The sequence below is a fragment of the Colletotrichum phormii genome, assembly GCF_030913505.1.
Source record: "Colletotrichum phormii strain CBS 102054 chromosome Unknown BDP81scaffold_3, whole genome shotgun sequence".
Classification (NCBI taxonomy): Eukaryota; Fungi; Ascomycota; class Sordariomycetes; order Glomerellales; family Glomerellaceae; genus Colletotrichum; species Colletotrichum phormii.
In genome coordinates, this window is record NW_026851445.1 from 2,307,595 (window position 1) to 2,329,608 (window position 22,014).

Genomic DNA, 22,014 nt, shown 5'->3' on the forward strand with positions numbered 1-22,014 from the left:
GACGGGGGTTTCGTGATCCTTGCTGTACGAGTGAGAGAGAGAGTGTTGATGATACGCAATGTTGTTTGGGCAAAGATGGTTGTCAGCCAAACCAACACTAGAATATCAGAGCAAGCAAGTCAGGCCGCAGTGTAGCTTCAGCTCATTGCAATGGAAGCTTGCCCATGTCAAAGAAAGTCCAATTAAGGCATAGCTGCGTCCCCCATGGACATATGATGGAAGACGATATCCACTGGGATGCCGTCACCCCCAAGGGCCCAAAGTGACATGCTGCTGGCGGGTACATTAAGAAAACAAACGTGGAAACAGACAGGGGATGGACAGAAAAAAAAGAAAAAAGAAAGAAAAAAAGACTGGAGATGGAATGAGATGTTGTTGGATGAATCAGAGATGAAGATGGATCGAGAAGACGGCCACATTGAAAGTTCAACAGTCGCACGGGAGCAGTCGGAAGACCTTGGCCGTGTCTTTTGGCATGTACTTTGCCATATAAGTACTGCATAAACGATACTTGATGACTACTCGCAGACAAGTCAGCCGTGCTATTGGCTCCGGTCTGGGCCGAGCGGCCCCCCCCCCCCCCCCCCCCTCCCCCCGGGCGGCGCCTCGTTCGATTCCGTCGGCGGATGGCCTGTTTGGCACCGACGTTGGGACGTTCGACGCTGCACGAAAATCAGACCACCCCGCCTCCCATCATCAACATGGGATCCATACTTCGTCCACCTTCATCCATCAACAACCCATACACCGTACACCATACACCATACACCATACGGATACACCATCCATCACCCATCATATCGACACTTCATCTCTCAACCTTGGAACCAACACTCGACATGGCTGCATCGGCGCATCGCTGTTCCTTCATGTCCGCCATGCGCCCATTATGCGCTCCTCCATGCTCCATAGACCGTAGACGCCAACGTCCCATCCCACAACCAAGGAACCCGTCAGGACTCACTCAGCCTTAGCGAACTTGGCAAATTGTCAAGGCCCTCCAATATCAATCTCTCCATTGGTCTACCCATGAACCGTGACTGCACTCTACCATCTGCCGTGCCTATTGTATTGCATCGAGGCAATGCGAAGCGATTACGATGACTCGTTCCATCTCTTCGTCTCCTCTACTGCGTACATTACCTACGAATACGGAGTACAGAGCACTGCGTAGATATCCGCACCACCGTCATCCAAGAGCTGTACCGTTGCCGGGCTTGCTGCTCCCAAGCCCAGGACCCTCAGAACTGGACGCGGATCCTTGACCCTTCGGCTCCGTGACTCGGCATCATCGGGCGTCTGACTGAGCAACACCCTCGGTCGCAAACGTCTGCTACTCTTTTCAGCCTTCCCAACTGCCAATTTGCTTGCCTTGCCCGACAAGAGCTGGGCGGTGGGAATACCTACCTGCATAGTCTAAGTAAAGAGCACTTGCAGCCGCCATCAGTGCTCGGCAGCAGCAGAAGCCAACCAACCACCCGGAACCTCTGGGGACAGCACAGCGCAAATTCATCGACGTGTCTGTTGCCTCTTGGGTCGAGTGGCCGGCCCCGGCAAGCCTCCACACATGGCGATGCGCCCGAGAGAAGCTTTGCATCCTTTTTGCAGCTTTAGCACCTCCCTCGTAGTCTGTAGGAGCTGACGAGACCGGCTGCCCGTGCCAGGGAAGAGTACATTGGTACCCGAGTAGTGGGAGACCGTCTCAGTGCGGCGCGCGGGTGGGAGGGGGGACCCTGGAGATCTCGATCGTCTTCTGCCTGCCGCGGGCCACCTGTCAAACGGTCACCCACAGGAACGAGACGCAACAACGGCCGCCCGGAGGAGCAGTGACAGCCTTCAAATCAGACTGCCCTTGGTTGTGAAGCTACAGCGCGGTAAACACCCCGCCGAGGAAACAAGGTCAAGGCCCTCGCTTGATCGTCGACGAAACACCGAGCAACCGTCAACGACGTCAGCCATGATCTCCCACCCACTCTATTCGCACCTTGTGTGTACGGAGTTACCAGTGTCCAGGATGTCGTTATGCACGTCAAGGAAATAACATGGCCTACTTTGTAAGAATGCCTATTCGTACATGACCTACTCGGTACACGAGCGACGATGCTGTCAAAAAGCAACAGACACGCGGATTTACCTTTTCCATCCAATGTGTACCGGCCCCGTCCGCCGTTTACGTCCAATTAGGTAATGCCAGACGTACAAGTACAAAACTCGCAGGTCTCACACGCCCCCCCCACCCCCCCACCCCCCCCCCCCCTTCCTAGCCTCTTCCTCCTCCTCCTCCTCCCCATCTTGGACGGGTGCGCAGTGGCCGCCAAGGTCCCGAGATGCCCCTCCATCCTTTTATTCTCTTTCCATCTCGTCGTGTTTACTGTTCCCTCTCCCCTTTCGGGATTTGCGCACACACCCCTGACCTTGTTCCTGCCCTTGTCAGCCCGCTCTTTTGCTTTTTCCCGCCTAGCTTGGTCTGGAAGTAGGCGTGGGCGACAACCTACCTTACTGTAAGGTAGGTACCTAGATGCAGAGGAATGCTGCAGCACAAGGTACCTACAGACAGTGGTGGAGGTACCTGTAAAATAGACCTGTAAAATAGAGGGAGAGAGAGCGCTGTTGGCCCTGACACGAGGTACCTACCTCACTGCCCTGGGCCGTTGGGAACAAAAGTACATAGTGCCCGCGCTGTTCCCGGCGTCGAGAGTGGCCGCCCGATGGCCCTATTCCCAACCTTGGAATGCCATCCCTGCGACTCTCGTAGACTGTACCGAGTATTCTTGCATTCTCGCATTCTCGCAGACTGTATGTACGGAGTACGGATAGTCTCGAGTCTTGCAGTGAGAAGACTCGAAAAAAGAAAAACAAAAAAGAAAAAAAAAAGAAAAGAGTCGAGAACCCTCCCTCGTGCATGTGTCAAAGAGACTCCCCGCAGCACATCTCATGTCAATCATCAGTCTTTCCCACCGTCGGATCCTTCCGGCCGTACCATTTTCATCTATCCGTATGCATACTCAGTACTCTGCACCAATTCATCCAATGTCAAGGTGAAGGTGTACCGACACGCCCCTTGGCCTTGTCACATTTTCCTCTCGTCAACCACCCCCCCGTGCCTGTGCCCGTCGCTCCGTCGTTCACTCGTATGACGAGCCCGTCCATCGCCAGTTTTGCTCGCCGTTCCAACCCGCGCCCGCCTTACCATCACGCCCCCCCCCCCCCCCCCCCCCCCCTTCTCCCCAATCCTATCCTCCTCATCCACCCTACCGTACTTTGTCCCGCGCATCCCAGCTTTCGGACCTCGACCCCGGCTCGATGCCTTCTCCCTACCGAGTATCCGTACGGATACAGAGTACTGCCTAGCGAATGCTACAAACCATTCTTTTTTTCTTCTCTCTCTTGCCTCTAGTATATAGCTTTGCCGTCCGTCTTGTGTCTCCCCACCTGTCCATTCTCGAACCATCAGCCTCGAATCAAAATAACATCATACCAAATATCGTCTCCTCTCGCCATCGGCATTCTCGACACTCTCACACTTACACTCACACGCACAAACAAACACATATCTCATCACTCAGCACCCCCCCCCCCCTCGTCAACTCACTTCCCGAGTAACGCCACCTCTTCCATCCATCGGCCATCCGTCTTCAATCAACGACACTTTCCTCCAGACCGGTCCATCGTCAGATCCCCTCCCACACCCCAGTCAACTTGGCCCCCTCCATGAATCGCACCATGGCTCAACAACAGTCCTTTGACTATTATCAAGTACCTCCGATGCCTCAATCAATGGTGTGTACACTTTTCTTCCCCCTCGAACCCACCCCCCCTCCCCTATAAACTGAACCTGCCAATTCCCGACTTACACACGACGACCTTGAACCAATTGCCATCAAGTCTCTCCCCCCCTCTCTCTCTCTCTCACACACACCTACCTTACACAACCAATCTCTCCATCTCAAACATTCAACTAACACCACGTCCCACAGAGCCCGCCCGAGCTCTCACCGCTCTCCTTCTACGACACCCAGGTCGACTTCAGCGCAGACTCGGCCCCGTCCCGCGGCTCCCCCGTCTCCCCCGTCTTCCCGACCTCCTCCTTCCAGCTCCCCTCCGGCGCCGACTGGCCCGCCTACTTTGAGAAGCCCGCCCTCTCCCCCGACCTCGACGTCTTCTACGGCGAATCCTTTGGCAGCCCAATGTCCTTCCTCTCCCCCCAAAACCTCACCCTCAGCCCCAGCGCCAACCCCTCCGACCTCATGTCCGACGCCGTCGCCTTTGGCCGCGAGGGCATCAACGACACCCAACCCCTCTTCCAGACCCTCGACGCGCCCGCCGCCCGTCCTCAACCTCAACCTCAACAACCCCAGCAGCCCGCAAAGTCCCCGCGACTATCCCGCACGACAACATCCGCACCGTCCTCTCGTCCAGAGCAATCTCGTCTTCAACAACAACAACAACAACACCAAACATCCCCGCGCACAAACGACCTCAAGCGCAAATCCTCCGCCTCCTCCGCCTCCTCCCGCTCCGCCTCCCCCGAACCCCCAGCCCGCCGCACAAAACACGCCGAACCCTCCAAAAACCCGCACAACATGATTGAGAAGCGCTACCGCGTCAACATTAACGAAAAAATCATTGCCCTCCGCGACGCCGTCCCCTCGTTGCGCTGCGTCGTCCAGCAGACGGAAAACCCGCACGCCGCTGCTGCCGCTGCCGCCGCCGAGAGCGACGAGGCCTTTGACGTCGTCGAGGAGTTGGGCGGGTTGATGCCCGCGCGCAAGCTCAACAAGGCGACTATCCTCAGCAAGGCGACCGAGTATATCTCGCACTTGGAGAAGAAGAACTCGCAGCTGTGGAAGGAGAAGGAGGAGTTGGAGAAGAGGCTTGCGGAGGCGCAGCAGTGGCAGCGGGCCCAGGCCGAGGGACCGTTTTGGTCTTGAAGAGCCTTTTGGATGGGGGTGTTGTCCGGACCCGTCAAATATGAACATGAGAACAAGGGGCCAAGGTGGCATCATAGAAGGGGGATTGATCAAAACAAGAAACCGACCTTTAGATGAAAGAAATTGGGGGCGGGGGGGAAGGGCGCAAGTTTTCCGGAGTTGGATATGAGGGCTCTGTTTCGACGACTTGAGGAATCTTGTTCTTTACATGGAAGGGCGTTCTTTTTACGGACGTTGGCGGGGACGACTCTTTTTTTTTTTTTGAAGCAAGAAGAGACTTGTTTTTGAATGTATACCACGGGGATGATTTGATATCCATCACCAAAGAAGGCGTTTTACGGGCTTGTTTGATACAAGGGACATCTGGATAGGATCTCGAGGGATTGGGTTCAAGGAAGAGAGGGTTGTCTAGAGGAGGACGCAGAGGTAGTGTTTAGGAAAGGTACTGCGGGTTACCGACAATCTCCGCTTTCTTGCTTCGCATGAAAGATGCGAATAATGATGAAGATATTTTTTGAAGAACATTACACGCATTGAGTGCAGCTGTTGGTGGAGTCGAGGTCGCCGGAGCTCTTTGGTTGTGGTTTGTTTTCCTTGGCGAATCTTGGTGCTGTCACCTGCGCAGTGCGTTTACGTGATGAGTCCACTGAATCCAGTACGAGCTGGAACAAACAGTCTTGCCCCCTTTTTTTGTAGTAATCTCAGTCAGTACCTTGAGCCCGCACTCTACTCTAAGAAGCTGGCGAATCTTATTCATCAGGCTCTAACCGTTCAAGTGGCCAACTCTTCATCGAGAGCGGTGCTGTTTCGACCGGTTCCATCCGGCCCGGGGGGTGGCTTCACATTGCCCGACTCCCGAGACATATCGTAGCAAAGTTGCTCGCGTCATCACAGCCCCCGGTCCCTTTTTCAATGTCGGGAAAGACGTTTCTTCTCATGTTCCCAGGTGCTAAGTCACCTCACGAGTCGTAAAAGTCATAACTCGTTCTTCATGAAAGCCACCTATTCCTCACTTCCCTCATTCCATCCGCTTCCGTCTGGTGTAGACTGTAGTATCTACCAGCCAACAACCGTCTCCGAAGATCGGGAAGCCTCGGCGGCTTAGTGAAGCTTCTTACTAGGTAAGACCCCCCACACCATCGGCGCGGGTCGCAGTCCGCCCACACCACACCAGCGAACCGAACACGTCGGCCGAGAGAGACGCGATCCTTCGGCTCCGGGGGATCGTCTCGGACGCGGTCCCGCGTGCGCCAGCCAGCAAAATGGGTCCTTCCACCCGCGTTCAGGAGCCGCAGCAAACACAACGGATCTACACTAATCCTCCCGCTACGCCATCACCAACACCTCCTCACATCTCCCGCTGCATGTCCCTCTTCCCACGCATCCATCCATCCATCCGCCGCTCCCCCTCTCAGCGCGCGGCGCACCGCCTCAGCGTAGTCCCGCTGGGTTCGTAGGATTCTATCGACCTCTGTCTCGTGCCGTTCCCTCATGCTGCCAAGGTGTGTCGGTTGGAGGGTTGTGGCGTCACAGGGTGCCATGCACTCTGCGACGAGTTCAAATAGCCAGAGCGCCGCGATATACCTCTTTCCTCGCTGGTGGCGCTGGAAGAAGGTGTGTCCCTGCGGCTTTCCTTCTCCGGCGATGAGAGAGGCGGAGGGGGAGTCGTGTCCTGGCCTCGAGATTCAGCGAGGTGACGTGCGGACTACGTTGTTCCTCTCGTGGTCGTGTTTGATCAGTGAGTCTGCGACGCTGGGCGTGGATGGCATGGTGTTCCGCTGGAGAGGCTTCTCCCGCTCGCGTTCGGCGTCTACTTTAAACTGGCCACATGCACGATGGCGCTGTTCCTCGATGACGATGGAGGCATAGATCTCCCGCTGCTCTTCTTTGAATTTCCTTCGCCTTGAGCATCAGAAAGCCAGTTACAACAAGCGGTTTGGGTCTCTCTCTCTCTTTCTTGCGGCGCGGCGGGATGTAATGTGCGTCTTCGTCTTTAGAGTCCGCGCTTGCGAGAGGCACTGGACCCGTGGGGCGGCACTGAGTCTGGAAGCTTGCGCGGTGGTGGTGCTCGCGCAGAGGTTGCTTGCCTGCCGTTGGTGACGATTGTGTGGTTTGTTGTTTCGTTTAGAGGTTCGGGGGGGGGGGATGTGGGGTCGGGCCGGATATTGGGGGCGTCTGCGACGCGGTGAATTGGTCTGGAGCTCTAGCTAGGGCTAGGGAGTAGACTTGCGAGAGCCTGCGCGTGAAGATGAAGTTGCGGCCTCGGCGACGTCGTGGATTGGGGTACCCGTGCTTCGCGTGGTGGCGGCGCGGTCGTCGTCGAAGGAGGCTGTGCCCATCTAAGGGTCGTTGTCTGATCCGAGTTTGGAGCTGTACCCGAATCAGAATGGGCGGTTGGCGGCTTTGGGCCCGAGACGGGCAGAGAAAGAAGTGGGAGTACTACCGCCAAGGCGGAATTGATTTGCGCAGTAACGTCGCGGGTGAAGAGTAGAAAAAAGCCGGGAATACATGTAAACTCAAAAAGAGAGTATATATATATATATATATATATATACCAAGGGAGTGAACGAAACTCTGAACGCCGTCCAACCACACTTCAACCGCCCTTCCAATAACCCAAGGTGGAGGAGCCTTTGCCCAGGGGCAGAAGTCGTGAATGGTCCGTTGACACCTTCAGGTGAGGTCGTCTGGTCTCCTTGAGACATTGGGTTAGCCAGTAGTAGGGGGCAGCTCAGGGCGAGTGGAGGCTTACAACATCAGGGGGTAGACAGGGAATAGGAGGATAGTAGATAAGAGTGAAGCCAAAGGTGAAGCTCCGCTATCTCTGGGAGGTAGGAGTGGTGTCTATCTGCTGAGCAAAACTTATCGCTTGGAGTGGAGCTCTCTTCTATAGTTTTCAGTCATGTGAGGTGTGAGCCGAGCCATGGCGACTTCAGGTGAGGGCTATTTATCAATAGGACATGAGCAATGGGCCAGATGATGATAGGTAGCTGAGAGCTCGAGGTGAAGTCAGTAGTCTCAAAGGGTAGAAGCAGTGAATGAAAGGGTGCTAGCTTCGTTGCACGGCTGATGCCAACCAAAGTCGTTCCTCGTGAAGCTATGAGCATGTTCCATGTATGTAGTCTACTAGCAGTCTTCCCCGTCTTGTTTTAGAGAAGGGTATGCATGATAAAGCTGCATGTCGAAAGAACATGACAGGCTAGATCATGCTGAAAACTGTTGCCCTTAGAAGAGACCTAAGGGAGATGAAGTACTAAATCCAATGAGACCAAGCTCCAGCGACATGATCTGGTATCTCTTCTGAGTAGTCGAGCTGACGTCGGATGAGGGATTTAGGCATCGGACTTTCAGGGGTGATCTGGACGCGGCGGTGGAGATGGATGGATGGACGGGCGGGCAGGGGTAACTTGGAGACCTCGATAAGTTGGCATGCTCCTGCGATGCAGTGGGAATATGTAACACGTTTCAAAAATGTGTGACCTTATGTCAGAGTGAATGTATTCGTGGAAGAGGGCTGTTGTGGGAAGGCTTTGAGCAGAGCAACGGTCAGATCAAACGTGATGTAGGGGAGATCTTGACTGAGTTCCGCAGCTTGCGCACTCGTCAGCAAAGATCCAACAAGTTGGTCAAGAGCGCTCAAAAGATTGTCGGAGACGGCAACCTACCTTAGTGATGTGTACCTCATGCTGAATTTGTCAATCCTTTGGGGAAAGGACAACTTGAAGTGTTGACTACCTTACCGGGGTCTGAAAATAATCTTGAAGTATTGATTACAGAAAGCAAAGTCCATGACCTAATGCAAGATGAATAACGAAGACTTGGCTGGTCCACTATACCACCGGAAGCTTTGGCGATATTGTAGAAACTATCCTAGGGGAGCCTGATGTTGGAAATCTCTTATGCAGCAAGATGAGCTTGAATGCTTGCCAGACGAAGAAGAAGACAGAGCTAACCAGCCCAAGGTTATATGAATCTCGATACAGAGACTCACTTTCCATCGCTGTTTAGCAAATTCTTTCTATTTTCACCCAGGAGTATCGAATAAACCCTGTCAAAGATGATGGATGGTAACAATCGCCTTGTGCAGGAGAAGAACCATGAATAAACTGACAAAGTTTTTTTTAGGCATGTTCGCGGGTTTGTTCTAACTAGGTACAACGGTAATGACATAACCGAGCTCATCCTGAACCTACTCAGAGTCCAAGTAGAATCCCACTCTTCTTTGTCTGTTGTTTGTACGTGATGTGGGACAGCGGCTTGTCCTCAGGCAGCCTTCCCTTGCTGCGTCCGAGTAACATAGGACTATTGTTTAGTAGTCAAAGATAAACCAGCCTGGAGAACACAAGTCGTGTGGCAACCTAAATATACCTATATAATAAAACGCAGCCAGAAGCTTGAGAAGCAGATATCGGCTAGTTACTGGTGAAGACACGAATATACACGCACACGCACGCACGCACGCACGTTCGCAAAACAAACACAAGTGTACACACACCTGGGACCAAATGAATACTCCTCCTAGACGTCTGAGATTCATCCCCAAGGTCATCTTCACTCTCTCATCCATCGGCATACATTATCGGGTTTCGAAATTCATTCGCAATAACTACACATCACATGATCTCTTGAACCCATCCCTACTCTTCGTCTTGCCATGCACCATACTCATTATAAATCATGGTATCGGTCTTTCGGGAATCGACCATTCGTGATCGCTTTGAGAAGGGAATTCGGGGTGATTTGGTTTGTGGGCATTCTACTTCCTGCCAGTCCTCACTCAGACAGTCCTCTGGCTGATGATACTAACCTTCCGGCTGTCGCCAATCATCATTCTGCTGATTCTTACCGTCGAGGTGTGGAGGAGGACAATCAGGCACAATCAGCGATTCCCCGCCAGCGAACTGTCAAGTTTGGGGTGTTGACGCAGGGTGGAAGCTCTCAGAGGCCAACTGCAGTTAGGGGTAGAATGATGAATTACTGAAATCTGCTCCTCCCCCGATGTGTACTCCCTGCGCTGTATATATATCTGAGCTGCTCCTTTGTTGCTTGGACTCCTTACTACCTCTAACTAGCCCCTATCCGGGAGGGCTCTGACACGAGCATCGGCTTGTGGCGCAACGGGGGGATGTGTTAGCCAATGGGCCCATTCACGTCCCCATCCAGGAGTTTCACGATAATTGGATATTCTAACATGCTACCTGATTTGTGGTAGCAGACTGAGTTGTTCCATGGCGCAGATTTCGTAGATAGAGCTGACAAGGTCAAATGAATTGTGCTTATTGCAATCAAGTCGGTCTACTGCAATGCGTACGTCTAGTATTACTTAAATCGCGACTGATCTCCTATTAATTCAATCCGATAGAGAGCTCTAAACTATCCATTATTCTTTGGCAATGGTAGTCTCTCATTGAAAAGATCGACTAGATGAGCTATTCGTGACTTCAAGATCCATGTGGGGTGCATATCACATCTACTATTTGGCTCGGATTCCATGATATACAGGGCTCAAGAATTAATCTCGTGCCTATGATACTGCCACCTTCTGAATATATGGCCGCAAACAGATCACCATGGCGTGAGGGAATGCGGAGAGGGTTGCTTTCGCCTCCAGCAACAAGTTTAAAGACATGTCTGCGGATTCCCGCGTGTCAATAGCTACCGTATCATTGAACTGAAGATGCTAATTCCTCAGGCCTGAAGACAAAAATACCCAAAGGGACATAAGAGTCAATGTGTGAGGATGGGCGGATCTTGTAACATGTCCTTTTGGACGTTACGTCGAACCTACATGTAACCACCAGAGGCCAGTTTCCAGTCCCATTCGGAATCCTTGCGGTGACGGACAGAAGGGGTTCAAGGAAAAAAGACAGAAGCAGTGAAGTTCGCTTAACTTCAGACATAATTTTAGTTTGGAAGATAGTCCCGAATGACAGAGTCACCAAGAAGCTACAAGAATGGGTTGCGTAAAATCTTATCATACCCTTCATGGCGATAACCCAACCTGAAGCCAGCGGCTGGTCAATATGACCGACTAAGGGGGTGAACAGATATGAATGAAGTTGATGTCAGCACTACGAAGCAGTAGACACTCTAATCACATCTCACAAAATTTACCAGGTTGATGCAAATGGAAAGTTTCGGTGCTCCGCTACTCCGTGCTACAAGTATCGAGAAGAAATGCACAATGTGTTCCAGCGAGTCAGTTAGAAGTCAAGATAGACAGATGCCTAGATTGGCTTGTCCTTTGGACGAGTTGTCACGCTCGCGAAAGTCCGCCCGGAGAACCGGCACTGGTAAACGAAATACCAGGGTTGGCTGAGGGAGAAGCCAAGCAAGCCAACGATAGGTGGTGTAATCTTGATCCTGATTATGCACACAGCGTGCCGCACTTAAAAGCTCACATTCCGACCAATTGCAAGTCCGACATTCGTTTTGGCTCAAGATCAACTTTTACTTACTACGACATCACGCAGGCAAACTCCACTAAATCTCCAATCATCAAGATGAACCTTTCCTCCGTTACCGCAGCATTCTTCCTTGGGCTCAGTCTCGCGGCGCCTGGAGCTGAGGTAGAAAAGAGGCAAGACCTGGTGCGTATTTTATCTCCATCAACTCCACACCAAGTCTCGAGATGTTTGAGCATGCTGGCTGATGCCCTGAGTTGTCTTGGTGCGATTCCTGCGCTCAGGCATGCTTGAGTGCTGGCAAGAGTTCCACGATCAATGCCTGCAAGTTAGTTCCGGGCTGCGCCTATGTGTGCAACCCGTCATAGAGCCACTAAAATGCTACTCTTTTATGATCTGTCAAAACAAACAGATTAGAGATGGACCTCGAAAACGCAAACATGTACCTCTTATCGATGGCTTTCCGGGGTGATTGGACGAGGGTAAAGCTGCTCTAGGGAGGGGAGGATAGTTGTTTGTAGAGCGATGTGATTGGAATAAAGATGCATAGCCTACTGAAAAGTCGCATAGTAGTGTCAAAGTAATGTCATTGAAGTGGGACAAAACACAGCAAACGCTCCTAGTACATTGACTGGCCCGAGCCGTAACGATCCTAACTTGACCAATCATTACATCAGAGAGCATGTTGAAGTTGAAGAAGCGAGTTGAGCAGTGCATATCACCAAATACATGGCCATGATTTTCGTAGTTGTCGCTGGGTGGACATGCACAATCACATCTCAATTTTGCAATGCTCCAATCGCAATTCGTACCTTTCGTCATGTTCTTGCCCCTTGTACCAAACCTAATCTATGAGCGATGGGCTAAACATTCCTAAAGCGGGTAGGTATCTCCGCCATGCACGGGGTAGAACCCACATTGGATAAAACTCTCTTTAGACAACATCTGGCAGGCTCAGAACAAGCAAGTGGGTGACAGAATAGGATGCCGGCCAACGCTCGAGTGGCCCTCTTCTCATAGCTACTGGCATTAGGATAACTATCGTACTACACTTCTCAAAGAGTATTCACAAGGTATCTGAAGGGGAGAAAAGAGAGAGCAATGAGGAAAGCAGGAATAGCAAGAACTGTGTGTAGAGTAGGCATAACAAGAATAGAGGTCAGGTACTCCATACTGGGTGGCAAACCAGTGTGTCACCCACTTAAAAGATTGACTGAGGAGATTTATCAGCAGAGAGTACCTAATGAAGATCAAACGGACACGGGATTCATTCAACGCCGACACGGACTTGACTGTACATGAATACGGACTGAGGTATCAGCCAATTGAAGAATGACAATTTGGCAGCTGATTGTCTTGTCCACGAAGAAAAGACTTGGGGCAATCTTGCATGCCGCATGTATTAGACTTGAGGCAGGTGGCCCGTGTCTCTTATTTGGTTACAGCGAAGGGGGAAATTTGAGGCCCAGTTACTCAATGGCTGCGACTTTAGCGACTTTAGTAATTGTAGAATGAGCTACCCTAGGTGAGAAGATCTCGGTACCTCAACCTGTTGGCATAAACTTTTTGACGAGGGTCGCGTTCCTTGGGGGCTACTGAATTTGCATCGATGATATAGGTCTTCCTCTTGTCCTGCTCTCCTGGTAACTTGCTTAGAGCTCCAGCTATCAAAGGCACGTATAAGTCCATTCCCTGACCCCTGGTCCTCATCCTCAGTTGCCCATTTGCGGCCCTTGGGGTCCTTTTTTGCGTTCCACGGATCGCACTGGCTAGGACACCAAGCCCTCTGGTAGGTGATGATGATGATGATGATGATGATGTATTTAACATCTGGTAACAAAAGGACGTGCCGGGCGCTATGCCGACATGGTCTATGCTAATCTAAACTATATTACAGGCTACCGTCTTCACCTAACGTTCCTGTTTAATGACTTGGGCAAATTTCGGAAAAGAAATTAGTCTCCTCTATCTATTCGTATAGAAGAGAGGCTCCCTTAGCAGAACCTAATAAGAAATCAATACTTACTTTAGCCATATGTTAGCGGAGGTAGCGCGGTGTAGCCTAACGTCCACGCTTATAGAAGTAAAAATAGACTAGTATCTTAGGTTTCCCATAGCTATAGTTAAGCAACGCATCTTAATAAGCAAATCTCTCGTAATATACTACAAAGTCTCTATAATAGGATCTTGCTACGTATAGCCTTCCTAGTAAGTGCCGAGGGAGGCGGAGTTCGGGCGGCTTGGGATGAAGAACTATCTCGAGGTCGGCATATTGCCGAGGGCATTAGGGCAGCCATTTTCTGGCAAAGGCTTGGAAGGCAGCTGCTTTAGCTTGCCTTTCTAGGTGCGCTAATGAGGGCTTTGATTATAATTTTAGGATTAGTTTGCAGGCTTCCTTGGCTAGAGCATCCGCTTCTTCATTTCCTGGTACTCCCGTGTGCCCAGGGCACCACCAAACATAAACCCTGCCGGGGGTTGTCCAGCTCTCTCTTTGTCCCCGAGTCCAGGAGGAAGAGAGCCTATTGAAGGCCCTAAATCTAGCCTGGCTACTTCCTATACTCTGGGAGTATAGTCTAGCCGCGACTGCGAGGTTGTCGAGGCAGATATGGACGTTATCTGCCATACGAGCCGTAGGAGCCCGGGCGGCTTCTATCAGGCCGTGATACGCAGCATGTGCCTCCGCGTCATACACCTCAGTTTAGGAGCCGAGTGGTTCGGATCCGCGGAAGATCTGCCGTATAGCTTGGTACCCTACCCAGCCTGCTCCGGCGGAGGTGCTGCTGCCGTCCGACATCTGGGACCCGTCAGTATAGACAACAATGTCCCGCTTGGAGAAAGTTGCCACCCTTCTGGTAGGTGATGCCGTCGGGCTTCTCGTAAGGTGTACGGTGGAATCCACCCGGGGTGCACGTGCTGCCGGGATTTCTGACACCATACGCGAAGACCTGGGTGCGGCCATAGTCAGCGTTAGGTCTAGAAAAGAGAGGGTGTGGAGTCGGGGGTGCTGGGAGCATGGGAGATGCTGTGACTGAGCTGTCCATGCCGATGGACAAAGTGACGGTGCCCAGAACGATATTAAGCTGCATGGTGTTGGTGGTTGGCGTGTCCTTAACGAGGGCACCAAGAGCAACGAGAGTGTTCCAGTGAAGGAAGTCAGGTAGTAATAGGTGTTGCCTATGCAGTCGACGAGATACACTTATTTTGTATGAAATTCGTTCGAAATGAATGGCGGAGTTCCTGAGACATTGGGAAAGTATATCCCATCGGGTGCTAACTCACCTCATTTTGCCAAGAGGTGGGGTAGAGCCAATAGGAACTTCCCAGCCTATCAGACTTATCCAATGATTCAACAGGATTTCCAGTACTTCTATTCTCTATATATTTTGTGTATGCCAGAGGTACCAGCAGTCTCCCTTCATACATAAAGGTACATTACAGTCTAAACAGCCCTGCCGAGTTTTTCTTACTTGCTGCGTGAGGTTATTCCTAGATATTCAGAGGCGAAGAGACTGTCAAGAAATAAGTGGTAGGTTGCAGCTGGAAGTAGTGAAATAAGCGTAGTTACTACCTGCTGCGTTGGTGTCAACAGAGCCAGCTTTCCAGCAGCTGGCCTAGCCGGCCGGGCCTGGGGGACTATGCGTATGGGCCCTTTCCATGGACGTGCCACAGCCACCGTATACAGTAGCCAGACTGGGCAAGGATCCAGATCTTATAGCCAGTTGGGATAGGTTTCGTTGGAATCGTTGTCGTCTCAAGAGATCGACCTGTAAATCGGACCATAGCCTCGTCAACTGTAAGGTCTGAACCAGGTATATAAAGGGAATCCCCAGTCTCTTGGATGTGGGCTGACCACTGGTTAACTTTACGGTATACATCTGGCATTTGATCCTGGGCCCGGCCCTGGCCCCGGCCCCGGCCCCGGCTAGGCTGGCTGGGCCGGCTGGGCTGGAATTCCGCAGTGTTGAATATCCGTAGTCGCTGGAGTAGCAGTTGGAAACGGTCCCGGGACATAAACCGTGTAAATAGGTGGATAGGATCCTCCGTTTGCTGCTGGGTTGACCAATAGGTTGATAATCTAGACTCCCTATGAATCCCTATATATAATAGGATCCCTAGGAAGAGGTATATCTCGTCTGCTGAAGTCTGCCGCCATGAATTCGCTCTAGACGTTCTAGCCCTAGGGCCCTCCTTAGACAACGGCGCTGTATTCGTCCACTGGGCCCACTGCTCCACGAGGCTCTGCAGAACGTATTGGAGGAACAGTTCAAGCGGGCTTGCCGGCAGCCCCCGTATCTCTTGGGCCCGGGCCGGCACGTCAAGGGCCGGAAGGAGCCCGGAGGACCATGCTGAGTAGCCGGAGGTTCGTGGGGCCGGACTGTAGCTGCGTCACAGCGCTCGGGCGTACAGTCTGTATTACAGGCAGCAGTAAGGTCTTCTGGGTGGACCTCAACTACTATACAGCTGCGTATAGAAGTAATAGAAGCATTAGATGCAATAGAGGTATCAGAATCACCAGAAGACATAACAATATCAATCAAAATAGTAATAATAGTGATGATAATGGGCAAAAGAGCATAGGAATGAGTGACGTATCGTCAAGTACCCCTTTAAATGCGGGGTAATAAAGTGTAAATAGTGGGTACTTGGAGGTCTTGGCAAAATGAGGTGAGTTAGCACCCGATGGGATAAGTTGTCAGTGTTTCTAACCACTCGAAATCTAATGTTTCACACGTACATGTGTCAAGGCTTGATAAAAGGTCAAAGTCTCCTCGGCCCAGTCCCACACGTGGCAGCACCCCGATCATTCGGACGGTTTGTGGCCTGAAGACGTTGAAATATTGGCCTAGTCAGCCTCGATCAAGCTTGAGGCAAAGTGGAGCTAGAGAATTGAGCAATCAGGTAGAGTTCAGCCATCTTCTTACTCTTTTGGCCGCGCTAACACGACCCGCTATCACGAATCTGTGCTCAAAACAGAACTTCTTACCGTATGCTTAAGTGCTATTATTGGTCTTAAACTTGCCGAAGGTTTCCGTCATAACCGATTCTGCCACTTCCAAAACCCACTCGAGCAAGTTGTAGATGCTCAGATGTAAAAGGTTCTGGAAAAGGAAGACTGATTAACCCTTATCAAAAATGTTCAATCAATCTGGGGCTTTGACCAGAAGATGAATCAACACACTGTGTATTATGTGGAAGAATTGTTCCTGCCTAGGAAAACTTCGTTCTGCTGGAAAGATGACTCTCCTGGGGTTAATGGTAGGGTTCATCGTGCTACGTTAAGCGCCGAGTTCCAACTACGAGACACGTAGTCACCATCGTACATTCCTGAGCTCATACATCGATCTTGGTATTCCCCGTCCTCGGCGACTGGTCATGGGGAGGGACCCAGACGGTAATCGGACTTGGTATATGACCCGCCCGTTCTAGACGACATTGGGCTTGATTTAGAATAACTTTGAGTCTCGGGCTAGCAGAATGAACCTCGGCTTATCAAGGAGGGGTAATTGAGCCACCCATCCACGTTTTTCGAAGGCAAACGAAAGCCTTATATGTTCACTATGTTCACTATGTTCACTATGTTCACGACAGTTCACTTTCACAACAACGGCATCTTCACCAACACTAAGAAAGGATGTGCAGCTACACCAAAATGGACATCAAGAATTCATTCAACGTGACTAACGGATCGATTGCCGTTTTTATTCTAGCAGTTACATTTGTTTTGAAACTGGTTATTGACAGCCGCCAGGCGCGTCTATCTCAGATCCCAGGCCCATGGCTCGCTCGCTATACAGACCTGTACGCTGTCTATCTAGCCTGGCGTACTGGTCGGTCTTCACCAAAGGAAAGCATTATGAACGACCTACGAGACAAGTACGGTGATGTGGTACGCCTTGGTCCTCGCTCGGTCACCGTATTTGATCCTTCGGCGGTACCTGTTATCTACGGTGTCCGATCAAGACTTGATAAGATTAGCTTCCTGGAGTTCTGCGTGTTCTATCATAAGAAAAGGCGAATACTGAATAACATGGGATAATAAACAGGGTGAGGCTTACAAGCCTTTCCGCCAATCCGGAGTAACAACAAGTTTACTCAGTATTCAGGACGAGGCGCTCCACTCGCGGTACCGACGTCTGGTATCGAATGCCTACTCCTTGACATCATTGAAGGCTTACGAACCGTATGTCGATGAGCTTATTGCAAAGTTCGTCGAGATTTGCAATAGTCACATTGAGGAGAAGAAGGCGCTGGACCTGAATCGCTGATGCTACAACTGTCAGCGGAGTATTCTTTCATCTGCGTGAATGAGTGTCTCTAACTTAACATATGAACAGACTGCTTCGATGTTGTGGCCAAGCTATCACTGGGAAAACCCCTCGGGTTCCTGGACGGGTACGACACCTATGGGCTGTATGAGAAGATCAAGCGATTCGGCGCATACGTTGCCATCATCTCTCAGATGCCCTGGATACAGAAGGTTGTCCAGGAAAACGTCGTGATGAGACGTTCAAGGCCATCTCCCTTCCTAAAAGTCGTCGCTAACGTCGTCACCGAGCAACTTCCCATACGCATCACCCGTGTGAGACACCCACTGTTAGTGTCTTGCCCGGGCCTACACCCACCCACTAACACCACTTCCTGCACCCAAGTTACGAATTATCGCCCGCGAGGCCTCAGGGAGGTCTCGTAAGCTCTCAGTATACCGACAGCTCGTTACCGGACCCCCTTTTAACCTTATCACACCCGCGCATACTACCACCGCGCCCATTAGTACCGCTCCTATCCCGTCCTTATATATTATAAGGAAATAAAGTACCCTCTACTACCGCCGCGGCGCTTTAACGTACTAATATAGCCTAATCTAAGTACGACGTAATATACCGCCTCTTTATTAATATCTTAAATAACCTTATTTTCTTTTATAATAAAGAACTAAAGCTAAATAACTATACGGTCTATTATCTTGAGCTTTACCTCCTACCTCTCCCCTAGCCCGGGCCGACCCGGCCCCAATGTTACAACCCAACATGCATAACAAGGCCAGGGGGCCCGCCCCACAGGCCTGCGGCGGCTATCTACCTGATATACGCAGAGAATCCGGGAACTCAGGTGACTCCTCATGGAACGGAAGAACTATGGAACAAGTCACGTGACGATAAGGAAAGTGAGCACACGATAAGGTGATCACAGTGATCACCCAAAGTGAGCTCACCTTCTCCTGTAAAAACCTTTTCTTGGCACCCAGTGTTAAGAATTGTTAGGTTTTTGCAGGGCTTCAGCCCGTACCCCTAACGGGTCTTATTATTTCCGTCTTCACTTTCGGACTCGTCTCTCAACACCACCACAGCAACCCTCCCCCTCATTCCTTTCACAACACCAAACACGACGAGACCTCCCCCGAAAGTGAAGTAGGGCGAGGGTTTAGAAGGTTTGAAGGTCACTCTCGCCCTCGCCGATCCGCGCGTCCACTATCCTGCGGCGCGCTGTGCCCGCCGCGTGCGGGCCACCACTCAAACAAGGCACCAAAGCCCCGGCACAGCAGTTAGGCTATTTTCTGTCTTCGTGCCAGACCTTCTATCTGGAAGGTCTTGAACACTTTCGCTCCCGCCAGAGCCTGACTTGTTCAGGCAGTAACGGAGAGCGTTTGTTGCGGGCTCCTGTATCGCCATCGGCTAGGAGCTGACTTGCTGTACGCCTTCCTTGCTTCGCTCCAATGCAAAGTGGAGAGAAGAAAGGCGTAGAACCACACCACGACCGGCCGTGCTAGGTTTTTCCCCCTTGTGGTTTTTCCTAGTACTATCCGAACTACCTTTCTTGTGGATGAAGCGACCCGGGAAAAGGATGGCGGATAAGAGAATTCTGGTCAGGTGAGAAGATCTGCTTCATTTTGGAGCGGTTTGAACAGGAGCGTTAGGTGAAGACGTAGCCTTGTAACATGATTTAGATTAGCATAGACCATGTCGGCATCGCGCCCAACACGTCTCTCGTCGCTCGAGACGTTAAATATACCACCACCACCACCACCAAAGTGAGCGACGCAGAACACATACCTCGAAAGGTACCCACTGTTAGTAATTGTTAAGGTTATAGAGGGCTACGGCCCACTACACTATCATCTCTTAATATTAGCCTATACGAGCTGAATTCTATGACCATGGCGGTCTCCCTAGATGTAGGGCCATCGATCACGGTTTATAGGGACGCCGGTATATCTCGGCGGTCGGGACGAGTCCGGAAGCCGACTGTAAAGGTTAGAGTGGTTGAGTAGGTTAACTACTAGGATAACTCTGAGCTTAAAGACGAGATTAACAAGCTTTCGAATCTTGTCTAGGACCTCCTACGTCGGGACGCCGAGAGGGAATAGTTTTTGAAAGACTGTTTAACGAAGATCGAATCCTTGGAGAGAGAGCTTTAGGAGGAGAAATAGCGTTCAAACCGGCATCAACGTGGTCTAGTAAGGTCTATGTACGTTATTGGTATAGGGCCTAGCGAGACTGACCTGAGTTCCTAGGGGTATCCCTCGTATATAACCCAGAACTAGCCGCCCCTAGTCCGTTTATATGCGGCGGCGGCGAGCCAGTTACTGTCTAGAAGACAGGATAAACCAATGCTAGCTAAATAAGCTGTAAAACAAGTTATAAACCGGGCGGCCTTAAAGGATCTATGCGTCTTTGCGTGTCTATCGCTTAAAAGCCCGCTTCGGAACGAGAAAGCCTATGATATATATATCTTCGTTCGGGAAAGGCTAAGTCCCTAAGCCCGAGAAGCCCTTAAGGGGATCGATTATGTTAAGATAGGATTAGTACTCCTACCTTTGTTAATGGATAGTGTAAAAGTCCTGTTAGAGAATAGAGAATAGATCGCTGCCCTTCTCTAAGCATAAGCGATTGAGTAATGCGATACCTGGATCCGAGCTTATATTATAAACGTCCCTTATACTAGGTATTGTCTGGTAACTAATACTGAGCTAGAAATCACGACCGAGGAGCTCCTTGAAGAGATCCAGGTCTTGACGAAACTTAAGCCTGAAAAAGCATACTTCTCTAGGAAGGACGAAGTCGAAAGGCTAGGTACGGTAATAGCCTGGTTTAAGGCGGAAGCCGTAAGGTAACTACTAAGACGCCTTCGTTTGATAGGGGCCAGCGTTTTTATAAACCTGCAGTTCCTAAAGGAGAAGAGGTCTCCTTAATGTCTCCGCTGCGGCGGTTTTCATAGCGAACGAATGTGCACTAGAAGGAAGAGATGCCTTAAGTGCAGCTCTCCTTCCTATATAACTGATTAACACCGGGTACCCTGCGGCGGCACTGAGGGTCACGATGGCTGCGACTGCCCCTTTAAATGCCCGTCGTGTAACGGGCCTTACGCCGCCTTCGATGCGACTTGCCCTATCTAACCCAAAGTGGTGAAGGGGGTAGTCTAGAGGAGGGATAAGGCTTAGCTACGGGCCATCCGAGCTGAGGGAGAAAGATTGTGGAGAAATGCGACCTAGTAGTCGTATCGATATTCCCGTAAAGAAGAATAATCGATGGATTATACCCCGGCGAATAAGATATAAAAGAAGAATATAGCCCTTTAAAACCCTGTAAATTATATAAGTAAATATGGGTAGGTAGGTATCCGCCTACGAAACAGTACTAAACCTGGCTTACGTAGCCCAGATCGATATACTCCTAATATAAGAGCCGTCTATCCGTTCGGAGGAGAGGAGGCTTATAAGACACCACCTAGGTTTTGAGACTTTTACCCTAGTAGATAACTAGACCGAAGACCGTCCTAGGGTACTTACTTACCTCCGTAGAGGAACTGGGGTACGAGGCGTATAAATACGGCCTTTACCCGATCTATCTATAGACCTGCTCTTCTTACGACTCCTCTTAGGAACGAAGGAGGTCCTTATAGTTATTAACGTGTATAACGCCCCTCGTGGCTCTCTGCGATCTGGCTAGGCTCTTAGGAACATCCTAGCGGCCTGGTAACCTAAACCTAAGGATCGAGTACTAATTACGGGGGATTTTAACTTACACCATTAGACGTGGCAGCCCGAGGCCACGAGTTCCCCGGACGCTGAAAACCTAGTAGAATGGGCAGAAGCCGCCAGCCTTGTCCTAATGTCACCTATAGGTGAACCTACGTATAAAGGCGGCAATACCCTAGATTTATGCTGGGCGTCCAGTAACCTCCATGGGGCTTCCACCAGCATAGAAACGTTACTATATACGACATCAGACCACGAATCTCTGCTTACCCGGGTCCCCTTGGCCCTGATCGATTTACCTAGCCAGACCCCGGGAAGGTTTCGGCTCGACACGATGGACGAGGAGCTTTTCCTCGGCATCATTAAACGTAACTTACAACCCATATGCCGCACTACAAGCAACATCTAAGACCCATAGTCTTTAGATCTCCTAGCATAATAGCTTACGGACTGTCTTATTAAAGCACTCACGGCTTCCACAAAGCGCACGCTCGGGAAAGGTACAGGGAGACCATACTGGAGCGAAAGCTACATACGTAAATACCGAGCCTATGCGAGTAAGCGAGCGATGTTAGCAAGACTCCGCGCAGCCGGAGTGAACTACTAATGGGAAGAAGAGGAGGTCGAAGCTCTAAAATAGGACTTCCTCTACGAGTTTAAACGCTCCAAGGATACCTTTTAAAAAGATAAGATCTCCTTAGCC

The 22,014-nt window shown here is 50.9% G+C and overlaps 3 protein-coding genes across 3 annotated transcripts; 2 read left to right on the forward strand and 1 right to left on the reverse strand.

Moving 5' to 3' along the window:
• The first annotated feature begins 3,581 nt into the window (after positions 1 to 3,581).
• Positions 3,582 to 4,986, forward strand: BDP81DRAFT_133661 (uncharacterized protein). The gene is made up of 2 exons (XM_060581771.1): positions 3,582 to 3,782; positions 3,980 to 4,986. The coding sequence occupies exons 1-2, from the start codon at positions 3,712 to 3,714 to the stop codon at positions 4,929 to 4,931; spliced, it is 1,023 nt and encodes a 340-aa protein (XP_060450060.1). The 5' UTR covers positions 3,582 to 3,711; the 3' UTR covers positions 4,932 to 4,986.
• A 9,122-nt stretch (positions 4,987 to 14,108) lies between these two features.
• On the reverse strand, positions 14,109 to 14,531 carry BDP81DRAFT_418941 (uncharacterized protein). Its single transcript, XM_060589731.1, has one exon. The coding sequence runs from the start codon at positions 14,419 to 14,421 to the stop codon at positions 14,140 to 14,142; it is 282 nt and encodes a 93-aa protein (XP_060450061.1). The 5' UTR covers positions 14,422 to 14,531; the 3' UTR covers positions 14,109 to 14,139.
• Positions 14,532 to 16,971: 2,440 nt separating this feature from the next.
• On the forward strand, positions 16,972 to 17,978 carry BDP81DRAFT_418950 (uncharacterized protein). Its single transcript, XM_060589732.1, has 3 exons — positions 16,972 to 17,297; positions 17,392 to 17,603; positions 17,661 to 17,978. Exons 1-2 carry the CDS (start codon positions 16,986 to 16,988, stop codon positions 17,599 to 17,601), a joined length of 522 nt encoding a protein of 173 aa, XP_060450062.1. The 5' UTR covers positions 16,972 to 16,985; the 3' UTR covers positions 17,602 to 17,603; positions 17,661 to 17,978.
• The last annotated feature ends 4,036 nt before the right edge of the window (positions 17,979 to 22,014 follow it).